This window comes from Bactrocera tryoni, chromosome 4 (assembly GCF_016617805.1).
Source record: "Bactrocera tryoni isolate S06 chromosome 4, CSIRO_BtryS06_freeze2, whole genome shotgun sequence".
Classification (NCBI taxonomy): Eukaryota; Metazoa; Arthropoda; class Insecta; order Diptera; family Tephritidae; genus Bactrocera; species Bactrocera tryoni.
The window spans coordinates 44,099,484-44,120,387 of NC_052502.1; the positions used below are offsets into that span (position 1 = coordinate 44,099,484).

At 37.3% G+C, this 20,904-nt stretch overlaps 1 protein-coding gene across 1 annotated transcript in view; it reads right to left on the bottom strand.

Moving 5' to 3' along the window:
* LOC120774567 (disintegrin and metalloproteinase domain-containing protein unc-71) overlaps window positions 1-20,904 on the bottom strand; it is a 526,730-nt gene that overhangs the window by 341,992 nt on the left and 163,834 nt on the right. The window contains exon 5 of the mRNA XM_040104301.1: window positions 2,924-2,974. Within this exon, the coding sequence (XP_039960235.1) occupies window positions 2,924-2,974 (51 nt within the window). The remainder of the gene's footprint in view (window positions 1-2,923; window positions 2,975-20,904) is intronic.

The following is a 20,904-nucleotide window of genomic DNA, read 5'->3' on the forward strand; positions in this document are numbered from 1 at the left end:
ATTTTTTAGCTTAGTTTAATTGAGTCCCAAAACTGTTAACGCGTTTTTCTCGAAAGACAGGTTTTACAAACGTCGAGGAAAATTCCTCCCAATAAGGAAAATCGTTCGTCAGACATCCGCAGTTCCTAATGGAAATCAAGCGAATCCAAAATTTTGTAGAAATAATTTAATTTTTGTAAAATAAAAGGCGTCCTGAAAATGAGATTCACAAAAAATGCTTTCCTTCTGTCTTGCAAGTGCATACACATAACATAAATATTAAAAATTCTAGCAAAAACCTGTCTTCTGGCATATACAAGAAAAACTTCAAGTTTACACAATTTAAAATCCCCATTTGTTGTTTTTGCAAATCTCAAACAAATTTCTGAGCAAGTAGCCATAAATAGTCCGCCCCACCTTGGCATTCATTATATTCACACACAACAGCTACGAGTGAAAAATTACCATTAATCAAAGTAAACTGCAGACAAATGCCAGCAGCTTAACGGTCTTACGAAAACGCACACGTATATGCAAACATCTAAGTATGTGTGTGTTATGCAGGGATAAGTGCAGCACAGCTGCAAATGGCTGCATAAGGAAAAGTTTTGCGCATTGGATATTAAGCGACGACGGCAGCGGCTAACACGCTCTTAAACTCAGCGCTAAGCGTTAGTGCTGCTGCCCTGCAATGCAACGCTTGTTGAAGCTAATTCCTACAACGACAATAACAATAACATTAACCGTCGAGAAAAAAACGGACCAAACAGCAACAACCGCAGTTAAAACAAGCGTAAACAAGGCATACTCTCAGGCGGACAACTGCATAATCCGAACGCGCATGTTACAGCAGAGCGCTGTTGCACTTATAACGGTTGTTGTTGTTGTTGCTCTTACGGTTATTGTTATTGCTTTTTGTTTGCAAGCGCCAGATTTTAGCGAGCAAGCAAGAAACTGCTTGCTATTGTTGTTTTTGTTTTGTTTTACGTTGCAGACACAAAACCGGTTTGCCATACACCGTTACTTTGACCGCGCCACTACGTTGCGGAGACCAAATGATGAATGTGCAAAGTTGCGTATGTTTAAGTGCGGCCAAAGCAAGAAAAAAAGACAAAAACAACAACAACAGCAACAACAAAATGGCACCTAGCAGCAATAACTCTACTGTTAATGACAAAAACAGTAGCAATTATGGCTGTGCGACGTTATGCACACACACTATTGCATAGTTGGACAGCGCTGCAGGACTCACACATACACACACTCACGCGTACTTCCATGCAAACCTACATACACGGAACGAAAGTGGTGCGTAAGGCTAGCATGTTAGATACTAGGGAGTAGTTAGCAGCATTAACAGCATAGGAACAACAACAACAAGTACTTTCGCGCTATAACAGCAACTACTAAGCGTTCAACAGCTTGCAGCTGCAGACTAACGCCAGCGCTAGCGTCGGGAACAAGGGTCAATAATGTAACAATATCCGTTGCAACGGGCAACTACAAAAACAACAGCTAATATAGCAATATCGCAGCACCAACTTTCCCCAACAACAATTACAACAACAAGGGCAAGTTTATAGAAACATCCACATATACACTAATGAGATACTTCTTATCATGGCGCACTTGCGACAGCATGTTGCAACTTTGTATGCCATAATTTAACACTTGGTGTTGCACTTAATGTAGCCTGACACCAAGCGTTGCGAACACGCCGGCAAAGTAGCTCGAACGCTGTGCTCCACGCAACCAATATGCCAAATTGCCGGTGGTTGCAGTACATTGCGGATAGCATTGTTGCATGCAACATATATTACCAAGATCGTTTAATGGCCTTAACGATGTGTTGCACATGCTGCAAATCGTGTGCAGAGTGTTTCGTGGAGAGTAGAGAGGAAGGTGATGGTGATACGTAGACTGTTCTTGAAATTCGGCGAAACATCCGGGGATATCTTTTAATATGCGTTTTTAAGATTTGCATTGAAAATTTTCAGGAAATTTGGCTTTTGGCACCAGTTTTGTGCGAGTTGAAAAAAATACTATCTTTCTTCTCTATACTATCGAGTTGTAAATTAAGCTTACACCTGAGCTTTCATGTATTCGTTTTAAGAGTGTATATAGAATAAGCCGATTCTGAAGAGTTGAAAAATAGATAAGCCTGTTCTTCTCTTTTTTCATATCAGATTAAGCTTTCCTCTGACGGCATTTACACTTTGAAAAGCTTTAACATAGTATTTTTGAGAGTGATTATAATTATTTAGAAAAATTAGTTTATAGTCGCCATTTTTTTGTAATCTACTCCAAAATTATCGCAATTTAATACCAAAGACATTTTAAATCGTCCTAATCTTTACTATATTCTCTTGAAAAATGTTATATGAGCTTTACAGAGATCACACATATAGAACTAGTCGATTTTGTGTGAGTTAAAAATAAAAATATTTACCCTTTCCTAAGCCAATGAGCTTTCATATCAGATCTAGCTTTCACGTGATAACCTTTAATATTAAAGAGCTTTCATATAAAACTTTAAGAGCGATTATAATACTATTTAGAAATTTCTCCTTGTAATAATTTCTTTTCCTATTTCACATCAAAATTCTCTGAAGCAATACTTATACATAGTATACCTTAGTACCGATGTCTTCTACATGTATGCGTGAGCTTTCATACATTCTCCTTAGATCGGAATAAAAATATCTTTAGAAATATCTCTATATTCCTTTCCTTTTCTATTTATGTTAAAATTTCGCCCAATCAATACTTTTGCTCCTTAACTCCAATGAAATTTAAAATATTTTATGAGTTTTCATGCATTCTGAAGTGATCATGAGAACATTTGAAAACTCCTCTCTATAAAAACTGTTTTAAACAAACTTAGCAAACCGCGATTGAGATCACAAATTTTAAGACCTTGAAAATTATTTACTTTTCAACTTACCGACAGGACTTTCTTCATTCCAAAAAGAATCATCCAGAGTGTAATCAGCCTCTGCAAAGACAAAAAACAAACAGAAGAGAGAAACTAATTAGCGGATGCATCATTATAGTAATTACTACGTTTACAAATACAACTATTTGGCATAAATATATTAAAGCAAAATGTTTTGGGTTCGCTCCGGTTGCCGCTCATACCATCTTCTTCCGGCCAAAATCACCTCAAACGCGAAGTGAATTGCGTTTGTATTAAATTAATATTCCGGTGCTGCCAGCTAACGGCAGTTAAGTATTATTACATAAATGCAATTCCAAAAAGTGTTTATGCAAAATGCAAATGTTGCAACACAAACGAAATTGCAGTTCCACTGAAAGGGCTTCATTAAAAATCCATTTGAAATTGCGTAAAATCACATAGCTACACTAACAACTCCCGCTCGCGCTCTCGCACTTCGTTTGTGATGTAAATTCGCGCGCAACAAGGTAGCGATTTCGCACGGCAAGTTGCAACTAACTACCGACTAATTAACATGGCAAATAAATTCGTAATTATTTTCAAATACTTAAAAGAAGATGCAAGTGCCGAGTTGGTGCGCGAATTGTGTGAAATGAGTAAAATCTTTAAGCAAAAATTCTTTATGTTAAATATGTTCTTGTAATTCCAATTTCAATCACAAAGATAAATGGTAATAGAATTGTTGCTTGTAATTGCAGTTGAGATTTTAGTAGAAATTTTAATTACTGTTGAAAATGGAAATTCGATTCGCCCTATCATAGTACAAGTATTCTCGAATAAACTATTTTCTAAATTACAGTTAACTGATAGTTATAATTACAATTGCAAATAAAATATATTATATATTTAAAGATTTAATAAAAATTTGAATTTCAGTATCTATCGTACTCGCAATTGTCATAGTAATCGTAATTATAATGGCAATACTAATCCTAATGATATACATATCTACTTACGATAGCAACTGTGAATGTTATACTAATACAATTTTAATAAAAATTAAGTTGAAATTTTAGTCATAGTTGTAATTGAAATTATAATTATAGCACGTAATTGTAATAGTAATTATAATAGAATTCATTATGCTAATTTTGAGAGCACGTTTATTGTTATTTTAGTTAACATTTTTATAGGAATTCAAGCGGTAGTTGTGATCATAATTGTAATTTTGAATCATAATTGTAATTTGTAATCACAATGGTATTTATAATAGTATTCTAATAACGGGTGATTCAAGTGGAGGTACTTTTTCAATAGCTTTTTCTTGAAAGATCACGCTTGAGTAGTATCAATTTATTACGTTATTATACTCTCGCAACAAATTGATAAGGAGAGTACATATTATAGTTTTGTTCACATAACGGTTGTTTGTAAGTCCTAAAACTAAAAGAGTTAGATATAGGGTTATATATACCAAAGTGATCAGGGCGACGAGCAGAGTTGAAATCCGGATGTCTGTCTGTCCGCCCGTCTGTTTGTCCGTCCGTCCGTTCGTGCAAGTTGTAACTTGAGTAAAAATTGAGATATCATGATGAAACTTGGTACACGTATTTCTTGGCTCCATAAGAAGGTTAAGTTCGAGGATGGGCAAAATCAGCCCACTGCCACGCCCACAAAATGGCGAAAACCGAAAACCTATAAAGTGTCATAACTAAGCCATAAATAAAGATAAAGTGAAATTTGGCACAAAGGATGGCCGTAATTTTTTTGAAAAAGTGGGCGTGGCCCCGCCCCCTAGTAACTTTTTTGTACATATCTCGGAAACTACTATAGCTATGTCAACCAAACTCTATAGAGTCGTTTCCTTCAGACATTTCCATATACAGTTAAAAAATGAAAGAAATCGGATAATAACCACGCCCACCTGCCATACAAAGGTTATGTTGAAAATCACTAAAAGTGCGTTAACCGACTAACAAGAAACGTCAGAAACAGTCAATTTTACGGAAGAAATGGCAGAAGAAAGCTGCACCCAGGCTTTTTTTTAATTGAAAATGGGTGTGGCGTCGCCCACTTATGGACCAAAAACCATATCTCAGGAACTAATATACCGATTTCAATGAAATTCGGTACATAATATTTTCTTAGTACCCTTATGACATGTACGAAATATGGGTGAAATCGGTTAACAACCACGCTTTATTCCAATATAACGCTATTTTGGCTTCCATCTGATGCCTTCTCTGTATAATATATACATTATATTTTATTATTCAGACTTGCGTCTGAACAACGGTTAAAAGTCGTTCAACTTTATTCCCAAATTCACGTTCTACGAGGAATGTGTTTCGTCCGCCTCATTCAACATAATCGGGTTACTGAGCGCACTATCATTAGCAATCTTGAGATCCAGTATTCATTATTGGGCACTATTCGACCAAATAGAAGAAAATATAGCAGCCATAGCTGAGAGAGTACACGAAGACCGTGGCGCCGTTCGCAGCAACTCGGACTTGCGTATGGAACGACTTGGTGCACTTTACGTGAAAATCTTAAATACAAAACGTACAAACTACAGCTTGTGTAAAAACTGAAGCCACTCGACATTTCCAAAAAAAAAGTTCCCAGAATTTGCTACATTTTTGAGACAAATTTTTTTCTGCGATGATGCGCATTTCTGGCTCAGTGGGTATGTAAACAAGCGAAATTGCTGAATTTAAGACGAAGAGCAAGATAAAGAGACTCACGAGCTGTGATTTCGTCCATTTCATCAAATATCGCTACATATTTCTCCAAAAATGATGCCGGTAAGAATTGAACCTCCGACATTTTTTTTCAACAAGATGGCGCAACTTTCTATACATGGAAACAATGGATGGATTTCTTGAACGAACACTCTGGTGAGCATATGATTTCGCGTTTTGAGCGGGCGAATTAGACACCAAGACTTTTCCTTCAGTAATGTTTACAATTTCATGTATAGTAAGAAATACGAGAGAACAATTTTATAGGCTATTCAATTTTATTATCAAAATAATTTTTCTTCAATCGTCCACCTGTGCTTGCTATTTGTCGAACTGTTGAAAATTTCGAGCTTACGTTTTCTTAGCATAATGTTCAAGTGCCAGTAAGACAAAGAACCGCTCGAAGTAATGAAATTATTGCTGAAAACCACAATTTCTCGATTCTAAGCCGTTCTCAAGAATTTCGACTGTATCAAGCCACAACTTGGCGAATTTTGAGAAAGAATTTCAGCTTACATCCGTATAAAATTGTCCTCACTCAAGAACTGAAGCCATTAGACCACCGTAAACGTCGCGAGTTTGCTGATTTTGCTTGGAGCAACTTAAAAAAAAAACGATTTTTTAAAAAGATCATCTTCTCCAATGAAGCTCACTTTCATCTGAGTGATGTGCTAAATAAACAAAACTGTCTATTCTGGTGCGAAGAAAATTTACAAATGATTCGTTAACAAACATTACATTTAACAAAATTGACAGTGTGATGTGGTTTTTGGTCTGGTGGAATCATCGGTTCGTTTTTCTTTCGAAATAAAGCTGGTGACAATGTTATTGGCAATGGAGAGTGTATAGGAGTATATTGGAAAAAGTTGATCTTGACAACACCTTGTCCCAAAAAAACAGAGCTACGTGCCCGGATTATTGCGAAAATAGTTTAGAGATTCCATTATTTCAAGAATTATGAGACGAGTTGAGATCTGAGTGACTGTCCGTCTCGGTTTGTGCAAGCGATAACCTTAGTTAAACTTAAGCTATCGTAATGATATCGGACCCAACAAAACTCCATTAAACGAAAATTCATAATGTGCAATAGCTAAGCAATGGATTAAACCAAACAAATGTACCCTTGCTGACAAGGGTATTTCATGTTTTTAAAAGTGGCCGTGGCCCCGTCCATAAATATTTTAATTTACACATCTTTTAATGCGCTAAAACAGTGTCGTTAAAACTTGCTGAAAGATATTTTAGAATCTCTTCAGGTCTTGTGAAAATACGAAAAATCAGATAATAACCACGCTCACTTCCCGTTTAACGGATACATTGGAACTTAGTAAAAGTAATATAAATCAGTGAATAAATAAGCCACAAAAGTTAAAATTCACGACGAAGATAGAAAGAAAAGTATTTATAAAAGCAGGCATAAAAATGGGTTGCGCGGCCACTTTTAAGTGAAATCCTATATCTCAGGAACTACTTGACCGATTTTGTGTGAATTTGTTGCTTGAGGTAATCAAAGTTTTCCTGCTATACACTGTGAGCAACCAAGGCTACTTCCCATATAGTAAATTTTAATAATTACCATCTGATTTTTTCACTTCAGAGTAAACAAATCCAACACCAATTAAACAAAAATAAAACTATGCGCAAAGTGTCATGAAAGTATTTTATCTAACGCCTAAAAATTGTCGAGATCGTTTTATAACTTTTCAAGTACGTGAATATGGTTGATTTTTTACCCAACATATCGAGCATTGTATGACTAGAGTCATAGAGAGAGTAGTTTTCAGTTTTGGGGTGAGTATTTTTGCTATGACAGCACATTTTGATGAGTAAAATCTGGTAAATACTTCCTTTAACCCCTTCGTATAGCTACTATATATATTTTCCAATTTTCCCATTTATTGGTCAATATGTAAGAAATCTTTGCGAAATTCAGAAAAAAAACTCGCTCTAACAGCATTGTTCAGAGTGAGACGACATTTCGTGATTTTAAAATGTCCGCTTGACATTATACCTTATAGTTATATTGGTCAATCTGTGAGGTTTCTGATTTTACAAATTGCGAGAGTATAAAATATTCGGTTACACCCGAACTAAGTCTTTCCTTAATTATTGGTAATTGTAGTAGTAATCGTAATTTGAATTTTAATAGTAATCAAAATTGTAATTATAATATATAATTATAATTGAATTACAATTTTCAGTACAAATTGAATTAAGTTTAATTATAGTCTATAACTTCAGTCGCAAATCTATTTGTAATGGCGAAAGTAATGGTAATCGTTCCAGTAATTGTCACTGTAATTAATTTTTAATTAATTATTAGTTTCAATGGCGTTATATGCGATACCGTTTTAACATCTTTTTAATTAATTTTTAAGTTATTCTAATTGTAATTGGTTTCGTAAAAAAATATAAAAATTAAAGTAATGAGATTGAGAGCGTGTAATCTTAATCAGGTAAGAGCATGGTAAGGTAGCTTTATATTTTTTAAAGACCATCATTGCTTGTATATAAGGTATTGATACTGATAACGCTTTAATTTATTGTATTTGAATTGAATTCCTTAAATTCCCATTTGTGGATATAATTCATTTCATAGCCGTGATTTACGAAATGCCAATTAGTTGAATTTCTTTGCTAATAATTGAAATATATGGCACTATTATTAGACCACGTGGGGATTTATATATGTACCTACAAATACATATGGGTATTACAATCTCAATCGCTTTAATTTATTACCAAGTGCGATGATAAATTTCAAATCAATCAGCGCGGCTTAGTGGCAAGGCGGCAGCGCATATAATCACGCGAATAATTGCAATTGCACGCATTTACACACACCCACAAACATATAAACACACTTGCAAGTATGTTATTGCAACATAGCCACACATTTGTAGCTGTCAGCAACAAAATCGCAGTTCATGCCACCACACAAATTTTCGTTGTTGCCACACCCCCACAGTGGCGCAGCGGAATCTTGGCGCTTGAGTAGAAAACCACATTTTACTTCACCGCAAAAATTGCATTTAGGCTGGCCACAAATTGCAATGCGCGCACTCACACCCACACAGACACACCCACACAAGCACACGCACTTGGCTACACTTGCACTTGAAAAAGCAAAAACGCACAATCATTTCGACATTCAATTGCCACATGGCGGCGATGTGTGTGTGTGTGCGCTTGAGTGTGTGCACTTGTAAATGGTAATAGTTGTGCAAAACGCATTAGCAGCGGCTTATGAGCACTTATGCTGCTGCTACCCCACCCCTGGCCTCGGGAGCCGCCAACGTCAGGCAACCGCAGAAGGACACTACAGCAGGCAAAAGGAAAAAGGATCAGCGGCAGCTATGCGGTTTGCCAGTCACTAGCGTCTGGGAAAATGTATTTATATCCTTATGGAGTGTTGGCTGGCGGAGACGTGGGCGAAGTGGAAGATGGCGAAAAAACACTCCAGCGGCCAGTGATATGTCGAATGGGAATGAGATCAAGAATGATGGTGATGGTAAGGGTGTGTGTGTGTTTGCTTGCAATGCGCGCAAATGTGCCACTTGGCGCCACAATTTGGCACTTGCAACATGCAACTTTGGCGGTCGCTGCCAACACAAGGACACGCTTGAATGATGAGTGTGTTGACGCGGCGGGACGAGCCAAAGGTGGTGAGAGAGCGCGCATTGCTGTACATATCTACTTCCCGTTTTGAGCAGCGCGCAGGCCACGGTAGCGAGGTGGCAAGTTGCACAGCGTCGATATTTGTTCGCGCTGCGATTGCGAATGCCAAGCCAACCTAGTTTACAGTTACAACTGAATTTGCCGCATCACCTCAGCGCCCTCTCCACACTCATTCCATTTTTCTTATACCGCACTACTACACAAATATGCGCAAGCATGTATGTATGTGTGTGTGTTGCCCCAATTGGTTCGGCTATAAATTCAGCGAAGCGCGCAAGCGGCAAATATGCATACTCCTCGCATATTCACAGCCAGAGCGTTCAAATCATGTTAGCCGCGTTGATAGGTACAACGACAGCAACAACAACAACAACAATTACATCAATAACAAACACACTGGCGTGGTTGGAGCAACGCTGACGGTGGTGGCGTAGTTAGTTGTGGCGGAAATGGCAAAACGAACATTGTGCGCTGAGTAAATCCACTTGCCATTTCAATCAGATTGATGTCTGTAATACAGAAAATCTATTTCACGCTCAAGCTGAGACTGGATTAAATCTCTGCACGCAAGCATGTTTACATATGTACATAGATGATTTGGTTTGTAAGTGCATGCATACAGGTACATATGACTGTGGCGTGTGTGTGTGTGAAGCAATCAGTATGGCAATGCATAAGGATATCTCGTACGACTTTAGTTGCATCAGCTTGACAACAAGTCTATCTATATAAATACAAGTTAAACGCTCCCATATTGTTACGGGCATATCTCGAGGTACATACATATACATACACTAATGTCACATTACATTTACATCCGAAATTAATGATTTATGTCGAAAGTTTGCAATTAAGTTGTTGTAGCAGATGACCTTCAACATCCCGACTGAGCACAGTGTGAGCATTTTACCATCCTCTGTGATGAAATATAAATTAATGCTGATGCTTGTCGGTTCTAATTTAAATATGTTCGCTTCATTTGGAGACCTTATAATAAACCCGCACTAATAAGTTAAAAACACGATTATGAACTTAGTATGCGAAACTAAAACATTATTCAAGGCACTTTATATACAACAGCAGTTCCGATTTCATTTTAGATCTAGTAAAATAACTTGTTCTTTTTCCAATAGACTGATAAGCCTAACCTGCATCTTGCGATGCATAAGTGCGAACGGCTTTCGTGTTAAAAAAAAAAAAAAAAAACAAACAATAAAACAAAATTTTTTTTGCGTCGACAAAACGATAAAAAAATGTTTTATCATTTCCTTCGTTAAAACCAAAACCGCAAGCCAGATGGCTGGAAATGTGACTAGTGCTTATGATCTCGATACTGTTACAGCCAGTTTAGCGCATTTTTATTTTCATCGATGTCATTCCAACAGTCCACATGACAAAGGCGACCTCTGTTCTGTAAGACCAAATATCGAATCAAAAATATTTCCAACGTAATGAAAATCGGCGTGTCCGACAGGTAAGCACTGCTTCGATTACACAGGATCTTATTATTGTCTAAAAACCCGTCCAGCGTCACTTAAATAAAATTGGATAATGACAGAAGATAGTCACATGACCTAAAGTAAAAAACATCATGAAATTTCAATAGAGAAATCGTTGCCGAATCGCAACAAAAATGGGCCATTGGTGATGAAAAATCAACGACAACATCAGGCAAAAACGATTGTGGATCGACTGTAGTGAGTCGACACAAATATTGGCAATTCTAGAATTGACGGATAGAAAGGCTTAGCTGGGTGTTTGGTAAGATTAACAGTGAATCTTAAACTATAAGATGTTCCCACTCAACCAATCTCTTAATTTGGACTTGGCAATGTCAATAAGTGGCCCGTCTTGAGGAATCAACCTCTAAGAAGTAACCAGCTTTTGCCATTAAAGAACGAATTATGTCACATCAGAATAACGCCAAGCCATACACATCGATAATGATTAGCCAGAAGCTCCGGGAGCTTGGTTGGGAGATTCTTATGATTCTCCCTTATAGTACGGTCTCAGGATACTCAGCTTGTAAAAATCGACTGTCCCATTTTTTTGATAGACTAGGGTTTCTATGAGGGAGGCAACAAGTTATTACAAAGCGACCTAGATCGGATCGTTATTAAGATAAAAATAATTTTTCTAAACCTTATTCTTGTATCTAATCTATCCATATAAAGGCAGTGATATACTCCCGCTCATTTCTATTTTTCAACACCTTGACCTTCAGTGTATTTTATGTCTCCGCCTCCAACTTTCAAACAGTATCCTACGTGAAATTGTGATTATTAACACAAAAATATTTGTGTTATTATAAATAAATACTGAGTGTGGAAAATAGCATCCCCATAGCTAGTTATAATCATTTTATAAACTCAAGAATCCTCAACAGATTCACATTAACTCTCTCATGCCCGACGCTGCCTATAGGCAACATCCTGTAACTCTTAAGGGGTTAGTATGGTAATCTTTTTTCAAAAAAAACACACACTTTTTTAAACTGGTTGACATGATATCGGTCAAACTACTCAACCCATTTGCTTAATTTTTTTTAATGTTCACAAAACGCCTGGCTATCGTCCCTACTAGATTCATAATTTTTTATAATTAATTTTAAAATTAAAAAAAAAGTTAATTACTTTTTTATTTATCAACATTTTATCATGATTTTAGTAGGGACGATGACTGTTCACGTACTTTTTAAGAATTAATTGGGTTTTTGTGTTTCAGATGATCCAACCATGAGAAATCGTGTCCGCCAGTGAAAAAACGCATCTCATTCACCCAGCCATTTCTCCGATAGATGTCATCAAAATATTCCGAAAAAATTTGTTTACACACTCCACGATATACCTCAGGATATGTGAAACAAGAAAAAGCGTTAACTTCGGCCGCACCGAAGCTAATATATCATTCACAGGTACATTTCTTTTAGTAACTCTGCGTTCAGTTTGTATGAAAGCTATATGCTATAGTAATCGGATCTGAACAATTTTTTCGGAGATTATATTATTACCTTAAGCAGTAATCCAAAGTTTTCCATACAAGCCCTTGATTCCGATCGTTCAGTTTATATGGCAGCTATATGCTATAGTAAGCCGATCTAAAAAATTTCTTCGGAGATTACATTGTTGCCCTAAAAAATAACCTATGCCAACTTTTGTGAACATAAATTGTCAAATGTGAAAGCTTTCAATACAACAACTTGATTCCGATCGTTCAGTTTGTATGGCAGCTATATGTTATAGTGGTCCGATATCGGCAGTTCCGGCAAATGAGCACTTTCTTGAAGAGCAAATGACGTTTGCAAAATTTCAAAACGATATCTTAAAAATTGAGGGACTAGTTCGGACGAACGGACAGACGGACGAACAGACAGACAGACGGACATGGCTAAATCGTCACAGCTCAACATACTAATCATTTATATATATACTTTATAGCGTCTCCGACGCTTCCTTCTGGGTGTTACAAGCTTCGTGACAAACTTAATATACCCTGTTCTGGATATAAAAAGTTCTAACTAGAATAAAAATTTGTATAAAAAAAATTTCAAAAAACAGGCCAGATTACCTTACTGACCCCTTAAACCACGACTCCTAAGGCTTTGAAATTAGAATATTTTGAAGCTCTATATATTATATAATCATAGGGTTCTGCAAGTTTTTAAATCGCGACTACGAGCGACTGAAAGACTTTTTAATAGTTTTGGTCTTTTGAAATTACCTACGGAGGAGAAACCACAATTGTAACGCTCACCGATATTGGTCGGAATAAGGAACAAGCGCTATCTAAAGAAAAATAAGAAGGCGAATCTTTCTACCGTCGAAGTTTGCACTTAAGCTAGTGTTAGAAAATTCAATCGAAACAAAGTTCTATAGAACTTAGCTATGCCTATTCGCTAAAAAACAATTTCTAATAGCTAATAAATACACATCTCTTTCATAGTGAATATAGGATAATTACAAGAGACCAATATCGAAATAACTTGGAGTATGAAGACGAGTTAAAAAATTATAATAAATCTACCAATTCGATAGTTCAGCATATACATTAGGGTGATTCAAAAAAAATTTTTTTTTTTTCAATTGGTACTCGCAAAAATAGGTTCCTAGACACCTCTAAGAAAGCCTCTCCAAATATGAGTTTTTAATTGTAACGGGAAGGTCCTCCGCCTAACGGTTTTCTATTTTTTCTTATTATCAGATAGAAAAATTTATATCTCGCTTCCAACTACTTAAAAAATATTTTGTTAATTAGGTTTTGTAGGAAATTGAATGCTCTAAAATATGGTCTCTTATGATTTTTTCGTAAACCCAACCGTTTAAAAGATATTAACGGTTGAAATTTGACTATTTTTGGAAAAATTCTTTTTTTCTTATTAATTTTATAACTCAATGAAAAAAAATGCTGGTGACATGTTCCGAGTATTGGATGATTTTATTTAGCGTTTTGATTAAACATATGTATGTATATATGAATTCCCATATACACTCGAGCGTATGCATGTTCCAGTTAGCATATACACATACAAGTACGTAGGTTTGGCCGTGGCAAGCAATTATTTCGACCATTCTACACTTTGCTTCCTTTGACAAGCTGTTAACTTTGATTTTGATGGATTCATGTGGCGTAAATGAATTCGTTACAAGTTTCCATTTATGCTGTGATATATTATTTTAATTTCAGTTATTTTTGTCTTTTAACAGGTTGTTCATGCAGAAACTAGTTCGGCCACAAGTGTTAGGTTGTCGAATAAATTACACTATCGCAGGACTAGAATTTTATATGTATAAGCTGTACTAGATAACTATATATGTATATTTATATATACTCGTACTATATACACCTATATATACACATTTATGTATATTAAATGGTATATGTAAATAATAGAAAATGCTAGAAATTCATAGCTGCGAAATAACTCCAATCTGTGGCAATTATTGATGGATTTTCTCTGTTACTGGGTCTGTTACTGGGTGATATACTGATTTTTTTTATAAAATATGCAATTAATAAACTTACTCCCACCAAGAAATTAACACAGATGGTATACTCTTAATTACCGATTAAGAAGCTTCAGCTGAATCTTACAGCTCTGCGGCGGTGCACACCGGGAACATAGCTCCATCTTGTTCAAAAGGAATCAATGATAAACTGCCGTCCTGCGAGAATGCGACAGCTCGAGAAGCAACACCACCTACAAGATGCTACCTACACTAATAGAAATAGGGTCACATCTGTCGAGTAGACTCTTAAAGGCTAACAGGCCGGACTTCGCCACCAACGAAGCTGTGTTGAGCAAGCAAATGCCCTTCGCATCTTCATCGGCTAAAAGAAAGATTTCGATATGATAAAAATAACCTTCATTTGGTCGGCACTAAGTATAAAGAGAATTCCACAAGAAAATTCAAGCTTTGAACATGGACTCGGAGTTAGCAGTACAGAAAAATGTTAGCAACTGCATACTCTTCACCATAAACACCGTTTCACCTTATTTTCTTTCTCATTTGTCGCATTTTCTCAAGTCCTATACAAAGTATGCTCACTCTATCCAACGAACTAGGGATCTTTTGGTTTCTAACAGGACAACTCGAGAATTTGCACTTTCCCGAGGACATTTACATTTTATTCCACAAACACTCCGACATGCAAGAAAAGGTTAATAACCTAGCTGGCCCGTACCATCGGACTTGACGTAAACATCGCAAAAACAAAGGTCATTGAGTATTACGAAATTGCGTACATTAACGCCTTTACTACTTCGGAAGCATTGTAAAAAGTGATGAGGGAGCAGCAATGGATGCCAGCTGTACGATAAGCATGACAAAAACGCCCCCCGAATGGCTGCAAACGGTACTCGTATAGACAAGCTCGCAAATCTCCAAAAGCTCGGAATACTCTCAGGGTGCGTAAAGTCAACGCTGCTGTATGGGTGGGAAACATGGCTGGTCTCGAATCTATCACTCTGAGACTCCAAGTCATCAACAAGTACCAACGAATCATGTATACAATATTTTGATCAAAAACTATAAGCAATCAAGTGAAGTTTAGCAAAATAGGGATCCATACTGAAACAAATAAAGTGCAGAAAATGCTGCTGGTTAAAGTATATTCTTAAGAAGACTACTGACATCATTATTCGCTGGAATCCGCAAGGAAGAAGAAGTCACTGCCGGCCAAAATTAACATAGCCGTTGCAAAAATCACGTAGGACGGCTCAAAGATTACAATCGTGTGAGATGGAGTAACTTTGTAAAGGCCCTATACTTCTACAGGTGACGTCTTTCCAGGATGACTAACAGCAAACGTATTAATGAAGAAAAACGTCGTCTTTTTATCAATTAATTCAAAAATATGCCTTATTAGCCTCATTTAATGTTTCAAATATTAAAAAAAAATTAATGTTTGGAACTTCTCATTAAAAATCTTTTCTATGCATAAAAACAGAATTTATTTAAAAAGTAAAGCAAATACCGAACAAATGTCTCAATATCGACACCCGAGAAAGAATTTAACAGCTTAAACTACATTATACAGTTCACACTTTAAATATAGCCTAATTTCCTCGACAAAATAAATACTTGTCCCTTGGCAATATCTCTGCTACTACAGCTCAGCGCTCAAATGTATGCAACGAAATATATTTAGGTGTGTAACGGCACACCCACAAAAAAATATATACATATAATACATAAGTAATCTTCAACCTGCCCATGCAACAAATTCCTAGTATCGGAAAAATGAGATCGCAGCCGCAAGGCAACAACAAACAAGCTACTTCCATGCTCCATTACAATACACAAAGTGTGCACATATACATACATATATTAATAACCAACTGACACACTAACACATATATCATACAAAAATTCTTCATGGCATTTCCTGACTCTCCTAGACTCATGGTTGATTGCCGCTGCATGCCGCTGTTGCTCTCGTTGCTGCTGCTTGCGGAACGCTACTGCTGTTGCCAGCCAGCAAGTTTCATGCTATGCCATGCTATGCGGTAATTTGCCAATAAATATTCGTTTAATATTTAAATATTTATGTTTATTGCTTCTGTTGCTGTTTTTTGTTGTTGTGGCCTCTGTGTACAGCAGCTGCTGCGGCTGACCCTCGCTGCTTTCTTGTTGCTGCAGCGGCATCCAATTGGGTTCGCAATCAATTTAAGAATTTCAATTTTCGTTGCAATTTTACTCTCCACCAACAATTTTCCAGATAACTGTAACTTGCAGGCAGGCTCCACTTCGTAATAATTTGCATGCAAGACTTCAAGCGGAAATTGTAAAAATGAAATGTTATCTTATCTCGTCGTGTTCAATTATTTATGGTTGTTACAACAAAATGCAAAAATTCGCAGTTAAATTTAGACGGATGAAAAAATTGCAAAAATTCCAAACTATAGCAGGGAGATATTGTTTTGTCATGAAGTAATGTTATTTATATAAAAAATTGTCGAATTTAATTATTGGCGCAGCATGTTCACTATTTCTTCACTTTATTTGAAATGGCTTGTCACATTATTATTAAAAAAAAAATATTAAGCGTTCATCTTTCAAGCAAACGGTGTTCGAAAAATTGTAGGCATAGTAATAAATAATTACGCAGCGTTGCCACGTGTTTTCTTTTTATTACTAATTATGAACATTCTATATACTATTATTTAGTGAAAGATGACAATACTTACATACGAAGGTTATGGGGGCAACAAATGACTACGAAATTTACGCCTAGTGTGGCAGTGTGAAAAGGGCGATTTTTGGGAATTATGCTATTAAAAGCAACTGTACCCATATTAAAAAAAAAAAAACACAGTAAAATTGTGAATAAAAAAATTTAATATTTTTCGACATATGTACATGCGTACTCCGACTGCGCAAATAAGGTCCTCCAATGCTGCAGTGATTCTTTGCTTCTCCATTCATGAAACAAAAAAATGTTTTCAAAATTGCGGATGACACGCTGGAACATTACCTTTGCGAATGCCAAGCACTCAGCGTTGAGCGGGACATATTCCACTGCGCTCAACACTCCAAATTAAGCGACTTTGGGCCGCTGGGGTAGAAAAGAGTCAGATCTTTTACCAAATTGATGGAGTTGCTAGTCAAAGCTTCATTTGGTTACCACCCCGGACCGCTTGCGGTCTGCCACCTCCCCGTTTCAACCAACCAACAACCAGCAACAAGGCAACTATCTACCATTGCTCGATTTATAAAACCATCATTGCAGTGACTCTAAATGTTTCTCGGCTCTTAAATGTATACCTCAAACCTTGCAAAAAGAGCTTGGAACGTCGGTTATTGAAATCTTAAACACTTTTTCGATGTTCATTATAGGCTACAGAAGAGTAAATGTTTTATATGTAAAAGAATACTTAGCAGGTACTGGGCCCTTAAACCAAATATAGTTATGTGGATGTATACGACTATTATCAGCTGCTCATAGTCCCCTTAACTCGGAAAAGAGCAGTATTTTCTGCCATAAGAATACAGATAGGAGATTGGAAAGATTGTGGACATAGCGCCATTCTGAACCTGCTAAACATAAATAAATCAGACTATATTCTCCTTAGGTTAAGATCCTTGAAGGATACCCTCTAGATGTGAATGGGAAGAGCTTCAGAGAAGAGGATGATGCAGTTCCTACCTACAAATTCGGGTCGGTAATGGACTCTCAAAATCCGTCTCTCTAGCTGACAGACGAGTAGGAACTAAGAGCCTCTTTAGATGAGTTCAAAGCTGAGTTAATACCATATCCGATGAGAATGATCAAACGAGAGCTTTATACTCTCTTTCAGCAAGTAGTTTGAAGCAGTTCAAATCGATAACTAACTGCAAAATAACGAAGCAGACATGGGCCAAAAATGGTAAGACTAGAATCGAGAACTTAATTACATAGGTACAGGAATTTGATTTTCAGACTAACAGCTACTACTACGCTACACTGGCCGTTTGGAACAGCCGGGTCTGCCTTATAACAGTATTTTCCGCAGCTGCAAGCTATAAGAGAATAAGGAAACAGTTTTTCACCTTCTATGTGAATGTCCAGCACTAGCATAAACCAGACACAGAAAGCTTGGAGCACATCAGGCACCAAACCTGGAATGGCTGCTCACAAAATACATAGCAGAGATAAGTAGTTTAGTTGAAAGCAACAAGCGCAAAAATGATGAGCTCTGATAGCAAAGATTATAGAGATCCGAGGAAAGTACATAAAAATGGTGCATTCAGCGCTAATTGAGCCTGAATTAACAGCATTTCCAATTGTCTACCTATATGTTTTAGAAATTCATTCAAATTTTTTACACCGCCTTCATTATTTTAACAACCAACCAGACAGTTATAAATGCTGCGGTGAAAAAAAGGGAGAAAATTGATATAGAAAGACGGAGTTTGAGATAGAGAATACCGCCCTTTCAACGATTTTGGATTCCGGTCAGGTTTAACTGAACATTTTTATTATATTTTTATTAAAGGGGATTTTTAAAAGTTAATGGTCACCATCAACCTTGCTTTATTGCCATGAAAGAGATACCTAGTAAGTTTACAATGCAAACTGTGGATCTTCCAGCAAGATTCTGCGTCAGCACACCAGGCGAAGATCACCCAGCAATTTCCTGCCGAGTATTTCCGGGTCCATAGCTGTAGATTATTGGTAATCTGGGCGTCCAGAACTGAATCCATTTGACTACAGTTTCCGGTCAGAGTTGGAGAACATGGCCGGTCCAGTAACTTGCAAAAATTAGAAGAGTTTCAAGAAATCTGTTATTCGAGCAGCAGTCAATAGTGTGCGTGCTGCTATTGATAAATGGCCCATTCGTTTGAGAGCTTGTGTGTAAGCACAATACGACAACTTCGAATAATATTTTGCACATCGATCTTCCAATTCATTGCTAGAAACCAAAAGGAGGATAAAATGCTGCTTGTCCCTGAGAAAAAAATTATCGAAATCTTGTTTGTATATCTTCTGAGCTGCCAATAAATCAGTATCACCAAACAATAACTGTAATGCTTGGTATATCTAGCCTTGGTTTACTTGACCATCTGCTATATTGCTTTCGAGGCGCTACTCGCTAACGCTTAGCGAATTGAAGGCAGCTGTACCATAATTTAAATCCAACAAATAAATGTAAATTTGTTACTTCAGCATTTCTCAAGTGCGTAGTATTTGAGATCTTGTGAAAAAATTCCAAAAATTAGATTACCAACTACCTTTTTGATTAAGAGCTGCGCGCAGTAAGCGTGTAATGCAAAGCCTTACTTAATTTAAATTTGCAGCTCAAGCGTCGCTACTGAAAATCCTGCACTATATCTTCTGCTTCAAAGTATTTCACGCACAAAACTTTCTTAAACGCGCACACACACACACACACACACACACACACACACATACATACACCCAGATCCATTCGCCCGAACTTGGCCGTGCGACTATATCGACAAATATGCAAATTGCGTGAAATTCCGCTAAACGCTTGCGTCTTCATTCAATAAGTATTCCGCAACCCACCCACTCCCCGCAAACGCTATTTGGCGCTGGCACTTTTTACGCTTATCGCTTGCCACACCACGCGGACGCACTTAATTCCAATACTTATGCGCTGATTAATAAAACAAATTACATTTTGTAATGCTTAAATGCTTGCGGCTTACGCGACGACGCCAGTGCGAAGATGCCGAGGAAAACGTAGAGGAGGGGGAGAAGATAGAGAATGAGGTTGTGGATTCCGCGTGTCGATAATATGCTTTAGAGCTGATTAAAGTTCGGCACACATACACACCCACACACACACACACTTAGAAGTAGATATACCGTGAGTGCCGAGATAAGCCTTGTGATGACGGTGAGTTATTCAAATACTTCTGCTTTCGTTGTCGTCCGTTAATTTCGGTAACACCTACTGCCGTTAGGCCGCTAGGCTTACTTGTAGCAGCGCTTAGTGCTTAGGTGGCAGAAAATTGGTGGAAAATGTGAAACGGAAGCCGCTTTTAGTTAAGTTTTAAGTTATGCAGTTTAAACTCTTCTACTTATCGCGCACGGCACGGAACTTTTATTACACTCTCGGGCCATAATTTTAAATATGCCGCTGTGGCAGTCACATCACGGCATGAATTCGCTGATTTTTCAAAACTGAATTTAAAGTCATTCCCGAAACAAAAGCAAAACAAAAATTCCTACACCGTTGAACTCCGGTGGCACGGGTTCGGCTCCGCTCGGCCCGTTGCGGAGCGTTTTTGGTTCACTGCGCACGAAATTTAAACTTTGGCGCGTTAATGAGATTTTTTGTAATACGATTTTTTCTATTTATTGTTGTTGTTGCTGCTAACTGAGTGCCGGTGTGCATTGTGGCATTATTTACCGTTGCCTCAATTAAGTTTTTAGCAGCATGACAGGTGGGTGGGCGCTTGTTTCCAGCGCGAACGTCAGTGGCTGAAGTGAATGAGGCCATTGGGATGATATACACACTATTTACTATGACGACGCTTCCGTGTGGCTATGTGTGTGTGAGTGAGTATTTGAAAGCGTCGAAGTCATCGCTGGCGTTGGAGTGTCATGTGAGCGTTGAACGAGTTAGTCGGCTTCTATTGACCGTTGCTGCTGCTGCTT